This window comes from Panicum virgatum, chromosome 5N (genome assembly GCF_016808335.1).
Source record: "Panicum virgatum strain AP13 chromosome 5N, P.virgatum_v5, whole genome shotgun sequence".
NCBI classification, from domain to species: Eukaryota; Viridiplantae; Streptophyta; class Magnoliopsida; order Poales; family Poaceae; genus Panicum; species Panicum virgatum.
The window spans coordinates 5,626,912-5,648,043 of NC_053149.1; the positions used below are offsets into that span (position 1 = coordinate 5,626,912).

Sequence of the window (21,132 nt, forward strand, 5' to 3'; positions counted from 1 at the left end):
GCGCGCGCGCGGTGGCGAGCTGCTGCGATTGCGCAGCGGAGCGGGGCGCGGGCGCGGGGAGCGGCTGAGCGCGGAGGGGCGGCGTGGCATGCGGGGCAAGTCGAGCTGGGCGTGCGGGGGGGAAGGAGCCGGGCACGGCGGCGCTTGGAGCGTGCGGAAGCGAGGCAGAGGAGGGAGAGGGAGAAAGGAAGGAGAGAGGGAGTAGAAAAAGAGAAAAGGGGAAATAGAAATTAAAAAAAGGAAAAAAAGAAATAGAGGAAAAGAAAAGAAAAAAAATGGGAGGGAGGGAAAAAGAAGGAGGGGAAAAAACGAGCACGCGCCGGCGGCGATCGCGGGGTACGCAGGCCCGCGGGCGGCGTGCGCGGTCGGGTGCACGCCAGGGAGGAGAGGGAGGAAAAGGAGAGAGAGAAAAAGAGAGGGAGAGATTCGCGGCGGTCGAACGCGACGCGTCGCGCTGGATGGGAAAAGGATGGGACGTGCTTTGACATCGGGTGTCGGGTTGTCCAGGAGAAATTCTAGGGTTTAGGGTTTAAGGGAGAGTCGAGCTCAACGACTAAGAAAACAGTTTTATCGCACGATTTAATTTAGTAAACTCTCGGGATGTTACAGTAGTCATTATACCGTACCTAGCACCTCCTTCATCAAATAGTAAAGCCCATTTTTCTTTTGGTTCATGCTCAATCCACTCCGAGAATGTCTTAATTGCCCTTCTCCTTTTTGCGCCTGACATTCGGACCGTCCAAGCTCACGTCTTCAAGTGAGACCTGGTCGTCCTCCTCTGTATTGGCAGGTCTCTTCGCTAGCTCCGCTGTTTGCTGTTTTGTCAGCTCATCCAACTTTTTCCACAGGAAGTTGAATTTCCTTTCCTGATTCTGGCTGCATAACCGCTTGAACAGCTTCATAAGGGTTTTGTTCTTGAATTGGCTATGAAAGTTTTCCCCCATATGCCACATGCACCACCTACTCTTTAGGTCCGGCCAAAGTGCAGCCCTACGACGCTCAGTAGAACCATTCTATATGTCATCGATTGCTTGTAATATACCCTTGTACCGATCATGAATCAAACACACGTTCTCTACATCTTTGACAATCATCTGCTTCACCCTCTGCAAAAACCAATATCAAGTATCCCCTGATTCTTTCTCCACGAAGGCAATCGCCAAAGGCAACAATTGCCTGTTACCATTAGCTGCAACAGCTGTGAGGATTGTGCCTTTATACCTTCCTGTCAAAAATGTCCCATCTATGTAAATGACTGGCCGGCAGTGCGGAAACGCCTCAATGCAAGCGCCCAAGGCCAAGAACGACCGTTGGAGTACCTGTTTTCCAGGCTTCTGGGCATATGGATACGTTTTCAAGTCGTAGTAGCTATCAGGATTTCTAAGGCATATGGTGTGCAGCAATGCCGGCATATTGTGATACGAAGCTTCATACGTCCCCCACCTCATCTCCAGCGCTTTCTGCTTCGCTCTGTAAGTTTTGTTGTAACTAATTTTATATTTAAACTCCTCCTCAACAGCACAAATAATTGACTTAGGTTCATAACTAGGATTGTCCACTATCAAAGGGTACATGTAGTTAGCTATGAAACCTGCACTGAGGTTGCGGTGCTGTGGTTCTAATTGCTCAAGCAGCCATGTGTGCTCCACAACTTTTCTGACCTCCCAGAAATCCTACCACTTTCCCTTAGAAGCGTACACTCTGAAAGGGCATTCGCTTCTCACACAACACACGTCATATGTTCTCTGACTGCTCTTGACAACTTTGAACTGTTTTTGCAAAGAGAGAGTGGACCAATGTTTTATAGCTTTCTTCATATTGTCACTGTTAGCATACACCGAACTGATGCATATCTCATTTTTCCTGTACTCCCAAGGGACCGTTTCAACTTCATTTACACTTAATTTTGAAAAATCATACCCGGACCAGTTCTGTGGGACATGGTAATCATCATCATCATCATCTGACGAGTCATCATTCATTGCATTGTTCTGTTGTTCACCCTCCCTCTGAAACTCTTCAACTATTTTTGGAATGTGTTCCCCCTCGTCAGCCTGACCAGTTGGTTGACGAGGTTCGTGTGCAGCATGTGTATCATCTTCTACAATCTCGAGTTCACCACCTTCTTCACAAGGTTCATGCATCGTCTCGGCATCATCCGATACTATTTCTCCCTGCCCTTCTTGTTCCCCACCCGCTGCAGTACTAAAACTAATCTTCTCGAACGCTTGAACAAACAACACAAGCGGTAAGCCTCGACTACTAATATTGACATAGTTCCTCCAGTTTTGCGTCACTTCAAGCGGCAATAGCTCCCAAAACACTGGTTCCCTTCGACTGACCACTGCCATGACAGAGATCTCATGTTCATCTCGATTAAGGCCGAAAGCTTTAAATAGCCAATTGGATATTGAAATCCAAGTCCTCTCTCTTGCTCTGGGTACTTTTTTTTGGATCGAGCTAAACTCTGACAAATCAATCCCCTCAGGACCATATCTAACTTCTCCTGACCCATAAAACACTTGAAAATACAAATCATCTGACATGCCTACCAACATTTATGACAATAATTACTCGTCCTTAAATTTAATCAACACCACTAAATATTTCTGTTATTTTGTAATGTCACATTCAGAACACAACTTAATTATTAATAATATTTTCTACACAAATGTCAACATACGAAAATCGATTCTAACAATTTTTCATATTTCAATTAAACAAGTACTGTATGTGACTTAGTTAATTTATATTGATGACCATTCCAATGTTGTTTGTATTTCTTATCATCAATTATAATTGTCAATCGAGTAACGGGGCGTAATTAATTTTTAGAGGAAGCGCTCTACAATTTCTATAACCGACTTAAATTCTCTACAATCAACAGACCACAATATTTTAATTTGTTCTCTACAATTTCTAGAACCCATTTATATTCCTAGGTTTTGTATCTACCATAATATAAATTACTAATATTTCTATGTGTCTAATATGTTTATTTGAAGTCATTAATATATATATAAACTAATATTCGTATTTAAACTAATATTTTAATTTCATGTACTACAATATATATCTAAAATAATTATATCCAAACCACTAATATTCACTACAAATATCTCTACACCCGATACTTTACACATGAATGTATTTCCTAATACTAGTCTACCTACTATTATACATAAAACTCGATTTTAAAGTGTACCTGAGACAAAACACGCCGGCCCTCGCTTCTTCCTCGCGCGGGGGCGGGCTGGCGACCGAGCCGCGCCCCGGTGTCCGGCCGAGCGCCGGCGCGCCCGGCCCGGGCGAGCGGCGCCGCGCACTGGCGGGCTGGGGACCGCCGGCGAGCCGCGCCGGCCGCCCAAACGCCGGCGCACGAGGCGCGGGGGGCGGCCCAGAGGAGCGGGCGATGCGGGCGGCAGAGCGGGCGAGCAGAGGAGTGTGGCGGCAATGGATGTGCGGCGGAGCGGGCGAGCGACGGAGCGCATTTAAGAGGGGGTCCTTCCGCCGGTTCGTTCGGCGGCAGCAGCCTACCGCCGGATGATTCGGCGGTAAGGCTCAAAAACCGCCGTTTCAACCGGCGGTATGTTGCCGGCCCACCATGGCCCATCAAGCTGGCCTCCTATCGCCGTTTCATCCGGCGGTAGGATGTCAGGCCGTGCCCCCACATTCCCTACCGCCGGTTCATTTGGCGATATCTTGTTCCCGCCGGATGAACCAGCGGCAGGGTGACATATTTGAAAAAAAATTTAAGTATATATTTTTTATAAATCTAAAAAAATAAAAAACCGTCCTCAACGAATGGTGAAATCGGGAGTCCCACTCTTCTCTCCCGTGGACGGCACGGGCCTGCGATATGTGGGCTACAAGTTTACCAGCCCAGGAAAAGGATTTAACCCAACTCATCAGACGGGTTGGGCTGTACGCTGTTTGTTCCTCCCTAGCCTATTTGTTCTAGCATTTAGCCAATAGACCCACGATCAGACCCAAGACTTTTTTAAGATTCCCTCTTGCCACGCTGGAGACGTGGGTACCACCTTAGCTATGGTGCTTAATTTTACACCTAGTGCTTCAAGTAAAGTAATGTAACTTTTCTATTGACCGTTGCAAGTTGCAACTGTTGCAAGTTAGGCAAGAAGGAATTTTTTTTGGGTAGAATTTAGTACTATATGCTAGAGAGTTTTGTTCCATGTAGCATACGGATAACACGTCCAACATTAGCACTATCTCAGGATCTATACACTGCTGCTGCTCCGATGCTCTTCGGAGGAGATCCGTCAGCACACTGGCACAGCTTTTGTTGCAACCAGGAACGTGCTGACATAGCCGGCGGCAGCGGTGGCGGTGCGAAACCGAGCAATTCGATCCTTGCCGTGGTTCATCGGCTACCTGCTTCTGCATGCTGAACAGGCCCGAGCCCGGGGTGCAGCCCGTGCGACCGCACAGAGCTCCCATTTTTCTGGAACTCCAGAATTTGTAGTGGCCCATTATCAGTCTAGCTCCTTTGCCTCCTTCCTACCCGCCTAAATGCAAACATCAAACGTCTAAGGACCAAAACAAAGCCCACGACACTTTGGAGTCCGGACTCCTGCTGCCGCCCCCGCCTGCAGTGGCGGAACGTGACCCAAGAGCAAGGGGGGGCCAAATTGCAGCACGTGGCTACTAACTGTGGACTTTGAATGGACAATAATACACCAGAGGCTATGCGTTAATGGGACATTAGAAAAATTACTTTGGGCAAGCAGGGGCCGGAGCCCAGTTTCGCCTCTACTGAGCTCCGCCCCTGCCCGCCTGTTCTGCCGACTTGTCGTGCCATCTTTCTAACTCCGATTATCGATTCATTCTCTGATCTTCACCGACCGAATCACCGTCCAACACCTCGACCGAGTGTCGCACTGCTAAGGCTGATGACACACGGCACAGTGGCACACAGCAGGCGGGCAGGGCAGGCCGCAGCCCGCAAGCGTCATCACTGAGTCGCCGACGGCCCCGGGGCAGGCAGAGCTACAATTCCCACTCCGCATAGGATCTGGCGATCAACACTAAGTCTCAAGTCTTCATTTTGCAACTTCAACTCTTCAACTCCAAGCAACTGACAGGGCTCGAGCAGAAGCTAAATAGGTTTTTTTAATTATCCTACTATATTAATCTACACGTACTTGTATGCTTTGAATCTTTAATAGATTAATTATAATTTTGGTCTTTCATCTTTTGTATTAGAAACGATCGATTGAAGTCATATCTGTTAGGCTTCACTTTAGAGTTTCGCACAGAGCCTCAATTTTTGCCGGCATGGTTCTGATGCTGAAGAGCTCACCTCTCATCTCGAACCAGCGGCGGAGCCAGGGGGTGCTGGGTGCTCCAGCCCTCGTACTCCTACACAATCCATGGAGCACCCCAAAGCCCCCCTACAAATTTCAACCATAAATCAAGAGGAGGAGGAGGAGAAAAATTAGAACGAAGAAGAAAAAGAGAGCGGAAAGAAACAAGAAGAGGAAGATGTGTTAGGTTGATCTAAAGATGGCAACGGGTACGAATTATCCGCGTACCCGCGGATAGTAAACCCGACGGGCATGGGTACGTGTTTAAATTTGTGCCCGCGGGTACGGGCACGGGTCTGACTTTAAACCCGATGGGTATCTGCTCGCGGGCATGAAAAAATGATATCCGCACCCGTAAATCCGCCAACCCGCTTTAGAAGCTGACATGTGGGGTCAAAAATTCCAGGATATATAAACTCGAATTAGGGTTTCTCCATCCCACCCATCTCTCCACAGATCCACTCCTGGCTGCCACCTCCTACTGCCCCTGGCGGCGCCCAGGAGGCCCCGCCGCTGCCCCCTTCCAGGTGCCTGCGTGAGCGGCGCGCCACCCCCTCGGCTCCTCTACGGCCCAGCTAGTGCCGCCGTCTCCTCCTCCTCCCTGCTGGGTACGGGCGCCGCTGCCCTCCTCCCTGCTGGGTGTGGGTGGTGCCGCCGCCACCTCCTCCCTGCGGAATGCGGGCACCGCCGCCTCCTCCAGTCCTCCTCCATGCGGGCGCCGCCACCTTCCTCCCTGCCGGCGATGGAGCCCCCTCCGGCCTCCAAGCGCGCACGCCGCCATCCCCTCCTCCAGACCGCACGCCGCCGCCGTCCCCCTTCCTTCTCCCAGGCACCGTGCTCGCGCCGGATTCCCCCGGTCGCCCGGCACCCATCTGCGGGTACACGGGTGTGCCCGCGGGCACGAGATACCCGCGGATAGCGGGTTCGGGCATGATTTTGTGCCCGTTGCGGGTGGCGGGCGCGGATACGGGCATGGATGTTGGGTCGCGGGTACGGGTATATGAAACAGGTATGCGCGTGGATTTTACATGTTGCCATCTCTAGGTTGATCTCATCCGAGTCATGCCCAATGGTTTGCTCAGACCCCTTGACTCGCGTCTTGATCAGGAACGGCCAGCCCAACACGGCCGGTGGCCCCCCGCCGCGCAGTGCCGTATAAAAGAGACAGGTGGGGTCAGTGGCTCGTGACAAGAGGTTCACCACTGCCGCACAATCCACCTCATCCCTAGACCGATCGAGAGGGAGGCGCTGCAACGGCGGAAAGCCCATCGACGCCAACGTCCTCTCCACAGCGAGGATGTCCCCATGGCCAGACGTCGCTGCACCATCCTCTACGACTCCGACGACCCGCTGCATCAACGGTCCTCACCGATCTCCCCACTGCACCACGACGCCGCCTCCCCTATACTGCAACGACGCCGCCCTCCTCATTGAACTGTAGGAATATGGGGTAGAAAAACAAAAATTTTCTTCCGCATAAACCAGGATTACTGCGGTTATAGATCACGAGATTACCACTAGACGCGCGGTTACAGAACTTCTGTAGCGCGTCGGTGTAGTGCAGATGGAAGCCGGCAGTGCAGTTGCGTGAATCACCTCACGAACGGCTCGTCCTTGTGCAGCAAGCGCAGCACCTCCACGAAGTCCACACGTACGGGAAGAAGCGTCGCAATCCGGACTGCTAGGTCTGCGAGGGCGACCAAGGGCTTGGCGCACAGTAGCTAGGGTTAGGGTTTTTAGGCGCCCCCCTCTGTTTATATAGCCCCTTAGGTGGGTTATCTTAGGCCCCACCTTAGGAGCCACCTTTTGGGCCTAAAAGGCCCATTAGTGCACTTAAGTCCAGTCTAATTCGGATCTCATCTTTATCAGACTTCTTTCCCTTAACTGTGTGACCATATGGGCTCACATGCGAATATACATGGCCCGAGTACTCTTACTCGGCCCAATAGTAGACAGTGGCCTCTAGCAAGACATGTCAACTCTTATACATACACAAAGATCATATCAGACGAGGCGCCACAATATCATATACATGCTGTTCCCTTTGCCTCACGATATTTGGTCTAGCTGAAAGCCGTCCACTCTTTCTCGATCCTGTGATTCGGAATCCTTGGTTAACTCTTAACCCCAGCATGGCCATGTATTTCCTGATTCAAATCACTCGAGGGGCCCAGAGATATCTCTCTTGTAGAGAGGGGCAAATCTCATCTTGACCGACTATGTCTCACAGCATGCTTCTTGATAGACCCGAAAGCCACCTTTATGACTACCCTGTTACGGTGCAGCGTTTGATGCCTCCTAAGTAAGTCGGTTCACATCTTGAGTACATACGACGATCTCAGGTCTTAGGACACAGCGTACATATTGTGTAATGAGAAGTCATCATCTCGTGTTGGGTCAGTTCAGTCTCATGTCTCACATGAGCCCACATTATTAGTTTGACATCCCCATGTCCATGACTTGTGAAACGTAGTCAATCAACTAATACATGTGCTAGTCTAATATTCATGTGTGTCCTCACATGAACTCCGACTAGGAACATTTTAGAATATTCATACAAGTATAGAGTTTTACAAATACTTCACATAAGCATTAATCAATACAAGTTGTCATCCATGAATATTCAAAATATATTTTATTAACTATGAGTACAAAAAAATATGATTGCTTCTAGAGCATATTTCCAACATGAACCACTTCGGCGAGTCAATGGCGGCACCATGGCCAGTGGCGACGGCAAAGGCTACCAGCAAGGTTTTTATTCTGTAAGAGTATTTACCCAAATCGATCTACTCCCAAGTATTTCTAACAAGATGAACCTCTAAGTCCAAATTCTAGATTCGCCACTGTCTCGAACCTGACGGCCCCGCCGCTGGCGCGTGTCGACGGCCCGGCGAGGCCGCGACTGCTCCGACCAAGGAAGAACAAACTGCGCACATTCTTCTCGACGATCGATGCTCCACCTAAACTGAGCTGGACCAGTGAGCCGATCCGGTTGGTCGATGCTCGCCTTAGTTGATCGCAACTACACGACGATGGCAGTGGCAGATGAGCCGCCGGCGGCCGCGTCATCGGCGTCGACGAAGCTCCCGATTTCTACAGCCACGTGCACGGCGCCGCCGCCACCACCGTCAGCGGCTCACGGCCGGAGGCAACGTCCGAGGTCAGGAAGCAGAGCCAGTTCATTCGAATTCGCAATGCAGACGACGCACGACGCCATCCCCTTTTCCCCAGTGGCAAGACGACGCCGAGGCTGGTGCTTCTCGCGCCATTCCAAGGGAGAGCGGAGGCTGCTAGAAAAGGGCTCGTGCTGCGCGTCAGTTCTTGGAACCCTGCTGCTGCCACTGCCCCGCTGCGCAATCATCGCCGCCGGGAAAGTTCAGCGAAGAGGCTCCGGCACGGTGGCAGGCAGCAGCCCCGGTCAGACAGGTACGCAGAGGAATTTCAGTGACTGGTGGATAGGGCGTGGATAGAATATGGCAGCAGACGATGAGCCGATAGATTTGAGAAGGGAAGTGCAGCAGAGAATGAGAGAACGAAGCTGCTCCTTGTCTGTTGTGCTGCGTTAACAATTTTATTGGCCTGGCACCGCGTAAATATTCCCGTGTCTGATCCCAGGAATCAGGGATGCTAGTGTGTCTCTAACATGTGAGAGCCTGAGCTCCTCTCCTTTGCTTTTTCTTTAGCTTTTCACTTCACCATCTTTCTTTGGCCCCATATAGTTTCCAAAAAAATTCAACCTGTCACATCGAATCTTCGGACACATGCATGAAATATTAAATGCAGTTGAACAAAATAACTAATTACACAGTTTAACTGATTACCACGAGATGAAACTTTGAAACCTAATTAGTCCATGATTGGACATTACTTGTCAAATAACAATGAAATGTGCTACAGTGTCAAAACCCAAACATTTTCACCAACTAAACACACCCTTTGTTGTGGAGTCCTGGACGTTTTTGTCTCCATCTGTTAGTTACCACCCACGAGCTAAGTGCCCCTTTGGTTTCTTCCATACCGTAGAAAGATTTTTGAAAGACAAGACTTTTGAAACTCTGAAATGAAACACCTTTGCATTGCCCCAGAGACATTGGTTTGGGCATGTGAAGTGTAAACATTGATCTTTTACTTATGAGGCTGTGGGCATCCAGGCATCCCTAGTTAGTACACAGATGGGAGATTACTTGAATCATTTACTTATGAAAACATATCAAGTGCAAACCAAGCTCTCCATTGTAAAGATCCAACTCTGACGCATTCTGGGATATTTTTTGCCAAATGGCGACCGGATAAAGTAAAGATGCCCATGGTATTCAGCATATGCAACGATCTAAGCATGACACGAAGAGAAGTTTCTTTCCATTGAACTTCGTATGTATGTACAGCGGCATCACAAAACTTACCGCCTGTTTTTTTTTTGAAAAAGTAATTAACTTACTGCCCGTTTAAACGGTAAATAACTGCTGACCTTATACAGGAAGCTCTGAGATTATTTCTTCGCCAGTGAAAGATGCAGCTTTATCTCCGAAGTCTGAAGTATGGCATGGTAAATTACTTTTGATTTACTCCTTTGTTTTATTTATCTGTACACAAGCGGATTTCAAATTCCTTGCAACTTCTCCATCTCCTCTTTGTACTGACATCTGCTGTTAAATGTTAATCCTGCATGCCGGTACACACCGATGTGCATGAACAAGCCTCAGTCAAAGAAAACCAATGGCCGGAGCAGCTTGGCACACCTGATCATTGAGCCTAAACGCATGTATGCCTTCACGGGAATTTTGAGATTCTAAGGCAGATATCTCATGACTCATCAAAATCTGATGCTCACTGCCCCCTCTTTGACCATCTAACCGTGTATTCAGTCGAAGCGAGTAAAAGATACATCAGGAAAAAGAACAACTATTAGGAAACACATGCATGCACAATGAAGAGAGGAAATGGGAAAACCCAAAAGGACACTTCTTTTTTTTTATCTCCTTAGAAAATCATTCGGTTTTGATATGCTTGGATGCATGCACCGCCTGCACGCACACTTGACACTTGGATGCGTTACCATGCATGTAAGACAGTAACTTCCTCTGACTGTTGGATAGGCTTCTCTCTAGGCACTACTCAGCAGCGGTATAGGCAGTACACTAGTGCACACCTGCCAGCAAGAAAGACACAAGCCATGGCTGAGAACTGAAAAGGCAGGTAGGATTCAGGAACGGGGCAAGGAACCATTGGATGTACTGCAGCGAAAATATTCCCCTTCTTGTGGTAATAACCTGCAGCATCTCCTGCTTCCCCTTGTAGAGTACAGCCCCAAGTGCTCAACACAGATGTTACATGCTCCCAACTACATTATTCCTTCTCTCACACACACTCGCACACATTGAAGAAACTTACATGCACATAGCAACAAGAACTTCATGATCTAGCCATCTAGGATCACTTGGTTTTTCGCAATGTGAAAGAAGCAGCAACTTTTCAGTCCATAGACCATAGGCACGCGATCCTCGGCCTATAAATACTCGTGTCAGTGAGAAGGCATCGGTTGAGTAAGACTTCAAGAGAGAGAGCGAGCAACAGAGCAGTACGTGCTGCGAGTGGAGGTGTAGCTAGTGTGAGCGATCGATGACAATGGAGGTCGGAGCCGGGAGAGAGGAGGGTGAGGCGGCGGCAGCGGTTGCAACGGAGGTGGCGCCAGTGGCAGGGCGGAGGGGGTGCATCCGCTCGACGCAGGGGCCGTGGACGGTGCGGCGGCGAGGCCGGGGCGGTGGGCTGACGACGTCGCTGCGGCACCCGACGCCGCGGGAGCGGGAGAACAACCGGCAGCGCGAGCGGCGGCGGCGGCAGGTGGCCGCCAAGATCTACGCCGGCCTGCGCGCCCACGCCGGGTACACGCTGCCCAAGCACGCGGACCAGAACGACGTTCTCCGCGCGCTCTGCGCCGAGGCTGGGTACCACGTCGACGACGACGGCAACGTCACGCGCCTCCAGGTACCAGTCCCCCCGTCTCCCTCATTGTGCCGGGCTGATCTGTATTTGAGTATTTCATTGTCATCTCCATTGCAGGGTGTGGTCGACGGCGCGGCAGGTCCGAGCTGCAGCTCCGACCATCAGAAGCCTTCCTCCCACAGCGGCACAACGGAGGCGGTGACCCTGCAGCAGCCGGAGCAGCGGCGGGAGGAGGAGGAGGAGGCGAAGCTGTCGCTCGAGCTCACCATTTCCTTCGCCTACATGTAGCCGCGATGCCAGATTGTCTCTGTCCCGGACTCTAACTAATTGCTGGTACTAACCAGAGAGCTAGTAGTACTGTACTTGAAAGAATATCGGAGGTTGCAAAACACTTCAGCATCCTTCACAATCTATAAGCGATGCCATGACGATCTTGATCGGCATGCAGTTCACATGACAACATGAGAACCGAAGCTATCAGGGATTTTTTTTAAAAAAAAACATGAAAGAGATCCCTGGCACCCGGTTGTTCTGCCTCAGCAAAACACAGTTTTTTCATGGGCAAAAACCAGGTGTTCCCGAGGCATCTAACAGCCAAATTTGCATCCATCTCCGATTTACATCCAGGGCAGCAGGCATCAGCAGCATATTCAACACACAGAGAAATAACATTAAGACAAATATATACACATACTTGAAACCATCCGACACATACTTGAAATGGACATCTGAATGCCATTGCAGCATGTAGCACGTCAGCAATAAAGTGGCTTACCTATAGACCAGGGGCGGAGCCAGCGTGGGGACAGGGGGGCTCCGGTCCCCCTTACCCCCATGTTGTCCATTGGAGCCCCTACAAATCCCTCCTAAGAAATTTTGGGATAGTGAAGAGGAGGAAGAAGGAGAAGAGAGGAAGAAGGGAAGATAGAAGAGAGAAAGAAGAAGAAGAAAATGAGCCCCCCTGGTCCAAACTCTGGCTCCGCCCCTGCTATAGACTATAGAGATACTTCTTCATATCATAACTGATTAATACATAATATATGTGCAAACATAAAAAAGATAGCTGGCATATGACAGTTTCGGTCATACATATGTAATATGTCAGACAAACTAGGATGTTTCATACAGAGCAAGTGTGCATCCCATACTATCGATTCAGACTGACCAGCAAACTAAATCATGTACTTCATAAAAAGGCCTTTACATTCAGTACTCAGCTGAAATCAATTCTAGCATGTTGTCTCCGTCACAGTGGAATAGCATGAGGATACACTGGTCACAAACTTAAACAACAGTCTTGTCTAGTATTGTTCTTCTAGGCATGCAGATGCTCAGTGATTGCATGGTTAAGGCAGTGGATAAAAGTGTAGCGCCTAGCAGGATCCTAGAGCCTAGCAGTGGTTGTACCATGCCATTCTAACACATTTCCTGTAAAATGAACGAAGCTTGTAGTAACGAATCACCTGCAAAAGAAAAGGAGCAGTCATTTGTAAGATTAAAAAGTTGATGGATCAAACACATAACATTGACATTGGCATTGATTGTAAAAAATAAAAGAGCACAAATTGCTGTACATGGTCATGAATTGATCACAATATGAATAGACCAAAAAAGCATATAATGTTGTGCATGATCATAAATACACACATGAAAAAAATATGACGGTGTCATCAACACACTGAACTGGCAGTCAGATAATCATTGTAAAAATAACGTTGGAGCACTGTGGGTCATCACAGGTGTGTGTATTACGGGGGTTACACAAAAAATAGATCCCAAGTCTCCCTAGAGGAAAATCAGGCCCTCACTAGTCAATTCGATGAGGCCGAAGTGCGAAATGCGGTGTTTCAGATGGAGCATAATAAGGCTCCGGGACCTGACGGTTTCCCCGCAAAATTTTATCAGGTATTCTGGAATGTGATCAAGGATGACCTGATGGCTCTCTTTTCGGACTTCCACCGGGAGGATCTAAACCTCTTCAGCCTAAATTTTGGGATCATCACCCTTGTCCCGAAAGTGGCTGACGCTACTAGGATTCAACAATATAGACCCATTTGTGTACTTAATGTCAGCTTTAAAATCTTCACTAAAGTTGCCACAAACAGGTTGAACCATGTAGCTAAGACGGTGGTTAGCCCCACACAAACAGCTTTTATGCATGGCAGGAATATTATGGAAGGAGTAGTCATCCTACACGAAACTATCCATGAACTACATACAAAAAATCAAGATGGGATCATTCTTAAGATCGATTTCAAAAAAGGCGTATTATAAGGTCAAATGGCCATTCCTGCAGCAAACCCTACGCATGAAAGGGTTCTCCTCCAAGTGGTGTAGGTGGATTGAATGTATGGTGACAGGAGGAAGTGTGGGAATCAAGGTTAACGATGATGTCGGCCCATACTTCCAAACTAAGAGGGGACTCCGTCAAGGGGACCTTATGTCACCTATCTTATTTAACATCGTGGCGATATGCTGACTCTCCTGATCAAGAGAGCAAAAGCCGATGATCAAATAAGAGGTGTCATTCCTCATCTTGTAGAGGATGGTTTATCAATACTGCAATATGCGGATGACACTATCATCTTTATTGACCATGACCTGGAACAAGCAAAAAATCTCAAACTTTTGCTATGTGCTTTCGAGCAATTATCAGGTCTTAAGATCAACTTCCACAAGAGCGAAATATTCTATTTTGGTGCCGCCAAAGAGATGAAAGATACCTACACTAATCTCTTTGGCTGTAATGCTGGTGAATATCCCTTCAGATATCTAGGGATCCCTATACACCACAAGCAACTCCTAAATTCTGAATGGAGAAAAATAGAGGAACGCTTCGAGAAAAAGCTCTCTTGTTGGAAAGCGAAATATCTGTCCTATGGAGGGCGGCTAGTCCTCTTAAACTCAGTACTTAGTAGCCTACCCATGTTCATGATGTCCTTCTTTGAAATTCCCAAAGGGGTTCTCAAAAACCTTGACAAATTTAGATCAAGGTTTTTCTGGCAAGGATCATCGGATAAACATAAATACCGACTTGTCAAGTGGGACATCTTGTGTCGTCCTAAGGACCAAGGAGGACTTGGAATCGTAAATCTGCAATTGCAGAATAAGTGTTTATTGGCTAAGTGGCTTGTAAACCTACTGAATACCGATGGCATGTGGCAAAAGCTGCTAACTAATAAATATCTACATTCCAAGTCACTAACCCAGGTAAAGGCAAGATCCTATGACTCTCATTTTTGGAGAGGCCTCATGAAGATTAAAGATGAGGTGTTCGGCCTTGGCTCTTTTGTGGTAAAGGATGGGTCCAAGACCAGATTCTGGGAAGATACATGGATAGGAGACAGACCTTTCAAAGTTAAATATCCATCAATCTACAATATAGTGAGGGATCCACACGCAACAGTGGCTAAAGTTATGGCCACGTCGCCTCTCCAGGTATCCTTCAGGAGAGCGTTGGTGGATAATAAACTGCTTGAATGGCAAAACCTTGTAGCACAAATCGCCCATGTCAACTTGGTGGACGAGCCTGATAATTTCAACTGGAATATGACCACATCCAGGTCATATACAGTTCGCTCTCTCTATCTACATCTGATAGATAGAAACCCACCATTTCGACATAAGAGTATTTGGAAACTAAAGATTCCTCTCAAAATTAAAATATTCCTTTGGTATCTGCAAAAGGGAGTGGTTTTAACAAAAGATAATCTCGCTAAAAAGAACTGGACGGGTAGCCAAAAATGTTGTGGCTGTAATATTAATGAGTCTATAGATCATCTTTTCTTAGATTGCCCGTACGCAAGAATTGTTTGGAGGATAATTTCTTACGCTACAGGTTTGACTCCACCTAATTCGATTAGGCATATGTTTGGCTCATGGCTTTCTAATCAATCTAAAAAGATTAGAAATTTGATTTGGGTGGGAGTGGCTACTGTTTGCTGGGCAATCTGGAGATGCCGGAATGATATAAATTTTCACAAAGTCAAATACCATTCGATTTTGCAGGTTATTTTCAGGGGGGGCGTACTGGTTACGTTTCTGGGCGCAGCTACAGCGTGAGGAGCAAGCCAATACATCACTTTTCTTGATGAGCAGAAACATAGAGACTATCGCTTTGGAGTTCATCAAGGGAGGATGGAACACTTTTTATCATTTGCTGTAATTTTATCTTTGAGAACGGCTTCGCTCTCCTCTATTTTTCCCATTTATGCGAACCCTGTAATAATTGGCTGTGTACGCCCTTGGGCGTAGAGGCCGGATGCTTTTCATCCATTATCTAAAAATTAGAATAATAAGCATAGGGGATCACACAAATACATTAACCATAGCCAACCAGGCAGACATTTCCACTTGAGGCTACAAAAGGAAAACAAGTTGACTGCCTTTGAGACTTATGAGAGCAACATATAGAGCTAATGATCTCGCACATGAAGTTAATTAACGGCATAAAAAACAAAAGTAAGCTAATTTGTGCAAAGCATTGCTTCTATGATCTTAGGAGCACTGGCCGCCATGGCCCAAACGGAAGTCAAAAGACCTCTAGCTCATAGTTCGATTGGACATGTAGGTTATATTCGTACTGGTAATTGCATACATAGTTCTCACTGATTCACCTACAACTGTGCAAAAAGCACAGTACCATCAAACAAACACCAGTGACTCACAATAAAATGGACGGAACCTCACATCTGATTCTGTGGTGACCTAAATAAGGGGAAGTACACATGTTCTCTTTTTTCTTAAAAAATAAAGATTTATACTGCAAGTAGCAATCGTCCTTTGGATCTTCCCCTGCTATTTGCCTACCTCTTTTCCTCCATACTACTATGGCCCTGTTTAGTTCCCAAAAATTTTCAAAATTTCCCGTCACATCGAATTTTTGGACACATGTATGGAGTAATAAATGTAGTTTAAAGAAATAACTAATTGTACAGTTTAGCTAGAAATGATGAGATGAATCTTTTGAGCCTAATTAGTCCATGATTGGACACTAATTACCTAATAAAAACGAAAGTGCTACAGTAGTCAAACCCAAAAAATTTGCGAACTAAACACGCCCTATAGTTTAGAAAGCCCAAAACCTACCCTTAATTAATTGGGAAACAGTGCCACCGATAGCTGGGACCCACATTGCAGAAGGATAAAAAATAATAAATAAACTAAAAAAATGATAAATAAACTAACAGATCGGAGGACAGCAGGCTATCTACGTGAGCGATCCGACGGCAGAAATTTCGGGTGAGCCTTCAAAACAACCGGGTGTTATTTAATTTTTTTCTCTAAAACAAACAAACAAAGAGCATCACAAACCCAAAAAAGGAAAAAGGCAAAACCGGAAAGCAAACGAGCTACTAGCTAGCTGGTCGATGGATGATGCAGCTCAGCTCAAGCTGGTGTCCCGGCGCAGGCCGGCGCCCTCGTTGACGCCGGAGACGAGCTCAGCCTCGAAGTTGGCCGACGACATGGACGGCAGGCGCTCGTACACCCTGGACCCGAGGTGCTGCAGCTTCTTCTGCTGCGTCTTGACGGTCTTGCTGATGATCTTGTAGTTCCAGCGCTGCTGCACGTACACGGCGGCGGCCAGCGCCACGGCCACCAGCGGGATCGCCACGTCGCCGAACCGCGAGTAGAAGTCGAGGCTCGTGTTCACGAACTCGTACTCCTCCGCGAAGTAGGGGTTGATGGCCGGCGCCTTGATGTAGTCGTAGAGGTGCGGCAGCAGCCTCACCGCCGTCACGCCGGCGTAGTAGCTCTTCTTCAGCGGCCTGCAGTTGATCCGCCACACCACGTTGCCGATCACCTGCGGGAGGAGGAAGAAGTCCTGCGCCATCCCGATGTACTCCTCCAGCGTCACCGCCCACTCCCGCAGCGCGTGCGTCCTCCCGCGCTCGTCCATGTACGACCCCGCCGCCTCGTCCCGCACCGGCCGGCCGTACACGCTCGCGTAGTGCGCCAGCAGGATCACCGTGAAGCCCACCAGGTGCGCGCCGGAGCTGTAGAGGAGCACCTTCCGGTCGCTCGGCACGCGGCCGGGCTCCAGCGGCGACCGCGTCAGCAGCCGGATCCGCGACCGCCACACCTTCTGCGCCAGCCGGAGCGTTAGCAGGAACGCGGCGAGGATGAGGATCTTGACGACGCAGTCGATGGTCCAGTGCAGGGTGCTCTTGTCCACCTCGTACGACGGCGGCGGCACGGCGGCACCGTCGGACCCCGCCGTGATGCGCGCGAACAGCGCCTCCGCGCCGGTGATCAGCGGCACGCTGTACCCGACCGCCTGCACGCCCAGCATCACCAGCGACACGTACGGCATCACGTCGGTGTTGGCCTTGATGTACATGAGCTGGCTGAGCTCCGCGGCGATGGCCGCCGCCAGCGTCGCGATGCGGAGGATCCCCTCGACGCCGCGCCGGGACAGGATGTCCTGCCGCTGCTCCCGGTACAGGATCGGCAGCGTCTGGAGCGCGGTCGTGTTAAAGCGCAGCGGGTCGCCGCCGTCGCGCGTGCTGGCGATGCGCACCTTCGCCGTGGGGTTGATCAGCCACCGAGCCGTCGTCGGCGGGTACTCCACCCGCACCTCGATCGAGCAGTCCATGCCGCCCTCCACCTCTTTCAGCGTCGAGAAGGCTTGCCGACTCGCCTGAATGCTCCGGCAGCCGATCAGGTACATCCGGCCGTTCACCGGGTTGTATACGCCTTCCAAGAACAGGCTCGACACGTTCACATAAGGCTGCCCGGACAGCGAGAGCTCCGCGGACACGTTGAGAAGAGACGCCGCCTCTACAGGCTGCGACGACGTCGACGACGACGAGGACTCCGGCTGCAACGACGAGGACGAGGATGCCCCGCCTATTCCTCGCTCGCCTGGCATGCCAGAGAATGCCGTGCTCTGCGCCGCCAGCGAGTTTCGGCCGACGAGTGATCCGAGAGAGAGCACCTCCAGCTGAAAGAATGGCCGCTCAAACCGTTCGTGCGGGAACGGGTCAGGCACGCCCGGGACGTGGAGCGTGAGGTCGTCGGCGAGGTTGGACAGGCCCATCGCGTCGGCGGCGGCTGCCCTCGGGTAGCTCAGGAGCGACTTGGCGAGGACGGTGCCGAGGCCGAACGGCTCGCTCCGCCTGAGGAACTCGCCGGCCTGCCTCACCTTGGTGTAGTTGTACGCCATGCTCAGCGGCGCGCCGCCGGAGACGCCGAACCGGTTCCAGAGCTCCGTCGGGTGCACCGTGCGTTTGATCGTCAGCGGGAAGTGGGCGACGCCGCCGCCGCCGTCGATGCGGGTGATCTGCCCCACCGTGATGCTGCGGCGGGTGGCCGTGAAGGTGGTCTGCACGTACAGGCACACGCGCGAGTGGCACGCCTTGTCGCCGACGCCGAGGCAGCCCACCATGCAGAGCTGCCCGGTGGACGCGCGCCACACGCCCTCGGCCGACAGCGTCATGCCGCCGAGCCCGCTCCGCTTGCCCGCCGTGTACTTGTGCTCCCACGGGGGCACGGCGCGGAGCACGGCCGCCACCCTCGCCGAGCTCTCGCCGTCCGGGGCGTTCCTCGGCTCGCACCGGACGTTCTGCATCACGATGCTGACGTCCGTGAACGTGCCGTCCGTCGCGTCGACCGCCTTGTCCGTCTCGAACGGCCCGAGTCTCCGGCAGGTGGCGTCCGTGGCGTTGCACCGCCAGTTGGGCACGACGGTGAGCAAGTCCTCCGACGTGAATCGATCCAGGATGCCGCAGAAGGAGTTGCCCTTGTAGAGGCCCCTGCCGCCGCCGAGGATGTCGTCGCGGTAAGGGTGCGGGGTGCACGCCTCGGCCACGAGCTTCTCCGACCCGAACTTGTAGTTGGAGTAGGCGCCCAGCTGCGACAGCAGGTGCACGGCGTCGAAGTAGGCGGCGTCGGACTTGGCGCTCGTGCTTGTCAGCTCGCCGCGCACGGCGCGCGTCGTCAGCGTTAGCGTCGTCGGGTACCGGAGCACGAGCAGTATGTTGCCGTCCTTGGTGACCGGCGGTTGGAAGTTGTCGCGGTCGGTGTTCTTGGCCCAGCCCCACGGGTTGCCGGCGTCGCCGCCGCGCTTCGGCAGCAGGGCGTCACCGACCATGCAGAGCACGCTCTCGCCGTCGTCATTCTCGGTGTACACGCCCTCGAAGAGGATCTTGAGCTCCGTGCTCCCGGGCCACACCTTGAGCTCCGGCGACACGTACTGCCCCATCTCCGGGGCGGTGCCGTTCCGGGAGATGGCGACCCCGAGCACGCCGCTCACGTTGAGGGCCGTCCTCCCGCGGCGCCCCACGTCGATGTGCGTGAGCGTGAACGAGGCCAGCGGCAGCGGATCCGGCGCTCCGTCGGCGGCGTCGGTGCCGTCGAACGGCATCAGCGCCGCCCCGTCCGCGTCCTTCTTCCAGTCCCCCTTGACGAAGGTCAGCTCCGGCATGAGGGCGTTGGCACGGTTGGCGTCGAACGTGAGCTCGGAGGCGGAGGACAGCACCGACCGGCACTGCCGCTTGACCTCGGCGAAGCGGACGTACTCGTGGGGGACGAAGGGGACCTGGCCGCCGGGGCCCATCGGACCCATTGGTTGCTGATTCTGTCGGAAGGGATCAAACGAGGTGGCGATGACAAAGAATGGCAGTAAGAACGCGCCGATGCAGAGCAAATTTTTTGACACCATTGTTGATTCTGTTGTTCTTGTTGACCACCTTCAACTATCTGCTTCGGTGCTTCAGAGATTCTCAGCTCTGCATTTGAAACACCAAGAACAACAGAATTACATCACTAGTTGTGCCACGGAGAGTACAAAAATGAGAGTAAACTAGCTCGAAAACATTGCAAACCTGCAGCAAAATTTCTGCAATTACGCTGCTAGTAGGATCATAGAGTGATTTGGTTGCTGACCTCAACATGTAGAGATTTCTTCAGTCCCCTTCAGCATCCAATCGGCTTGTATCCAAGAGCCCAAGACACCACTGGCTCCACTGCTCTAGTACAGAGCATGGATTTCTGACCAGAATGTGCCAGATCCAGAACAATTCGTGGACCAGATTGGATCGCTCGGAATCCAACCTTATAGTCACCCCCCATGGATGCTTCGGCCGCATTGTTTATCAGCCTGCCAATCCCTTTCTGCCTCTCGGAACTACGGTTCTTGGAGGCTGGACATATAGAATTAGGGTTTGACTTCCGAGGGAAGCGACCCGGAAGCAGAGGGCCGCGCGTCGAGTCCCCAGAACGCCCCGGGCCCGGAGGAGCCTCTGCAGCTGTGCCGCCGCCAGGCGGAGAGGGGTAGCTTGGGGCAGTTGACGCGGCGGCGCAGGTGGCGCGCGCGGCCGCCGCGGCGGGCATCGCGGCCGGGGCGCGGCAGTCCATGGCATGTCACGCCGGCGAGGACGGCGGCATGTGTCGTCCACGTGAACGAGGAGGAGATTTTCGCGACGGGGCTTGCTATATTTTGCGTTAGAATTAGTGGCCCATGAGGAAAAGGACCGGGCTTCACATCCTCCATATGGGCCTTAGGCTGACCACAGCGGAGGGAGCGAGAGCAAATTTGCTCCCTCCTCGTTTCCCACACCCTCTCTGTCTACAGTGCCAAACAGTACATCTACAGTGTCAAACAGTGTATTTGCTCCTTCATTTGCTCCTTCCACTGTGGACGGTCTTAGCAAGGCATGCGTATATTTAGGCACATGAGAGGAGAATTTGTCAATTGTTAGATGATGGAGAATTAAGATAGAGAACTATTGGAGATGATTTTTTCCCTCTTTTTCCAAAAAACCAAAGATTAGGAAGTGGGATTGGGAACTCTTGGAGATGCTCCAGCCCATGAGGAAAAGGACCGGGCTTCACATCCTCCATATGGGTCTTAGCTTAATCA

General features: G+C 50.8%; 2 protein-coding genes across 2 annotated transcripts; one reads left to right on the forward strand and one right to left on the reverse strand.

The window, feature by feature from the left end:
* The first annotated feature begins 10,952 nt into the window (after window positions 1-10,952).
* On the forward strand, window positions 10,953-11,580 carry LOC120674459 (protein BZR1 homolog 3-like). Its single transcript, XM_039955640.1, has 2 exons — window positions 10,953-11,312; window positions 11,388-11,580. The coding sequence occupies exons 1-2, from the start codon at window positions 10,953-10,955 to the stop codon at window positions 11,556-11,558; spliced, it is 531 nt and encodes a 176-aa protein (XP_039811574.1). The 3' UTR covers window positions 11,559-11,580.
* A 4,932-nt stretch (window positions 11,581-16,512) lies between these two features.
* LOC120675673 lies at window positions 16,513-19,992 on the reverse strand. Its single transcript, XM_039956873.1, has one exon. The coding sequence runs from the start codon at window positions 19,930-19,932 to the stop codon at window positions 16,654-16,656; it is 3,279 nt and encodes a 1,092-aa protein (XP_039812807.1). The 5' UTR covers window positions 19,933-19,992; the 3' UTR covers window positions 16,513-16,653.
* Window positions 19,993-21,132: the final 1,140 nt, after the last annotated feature.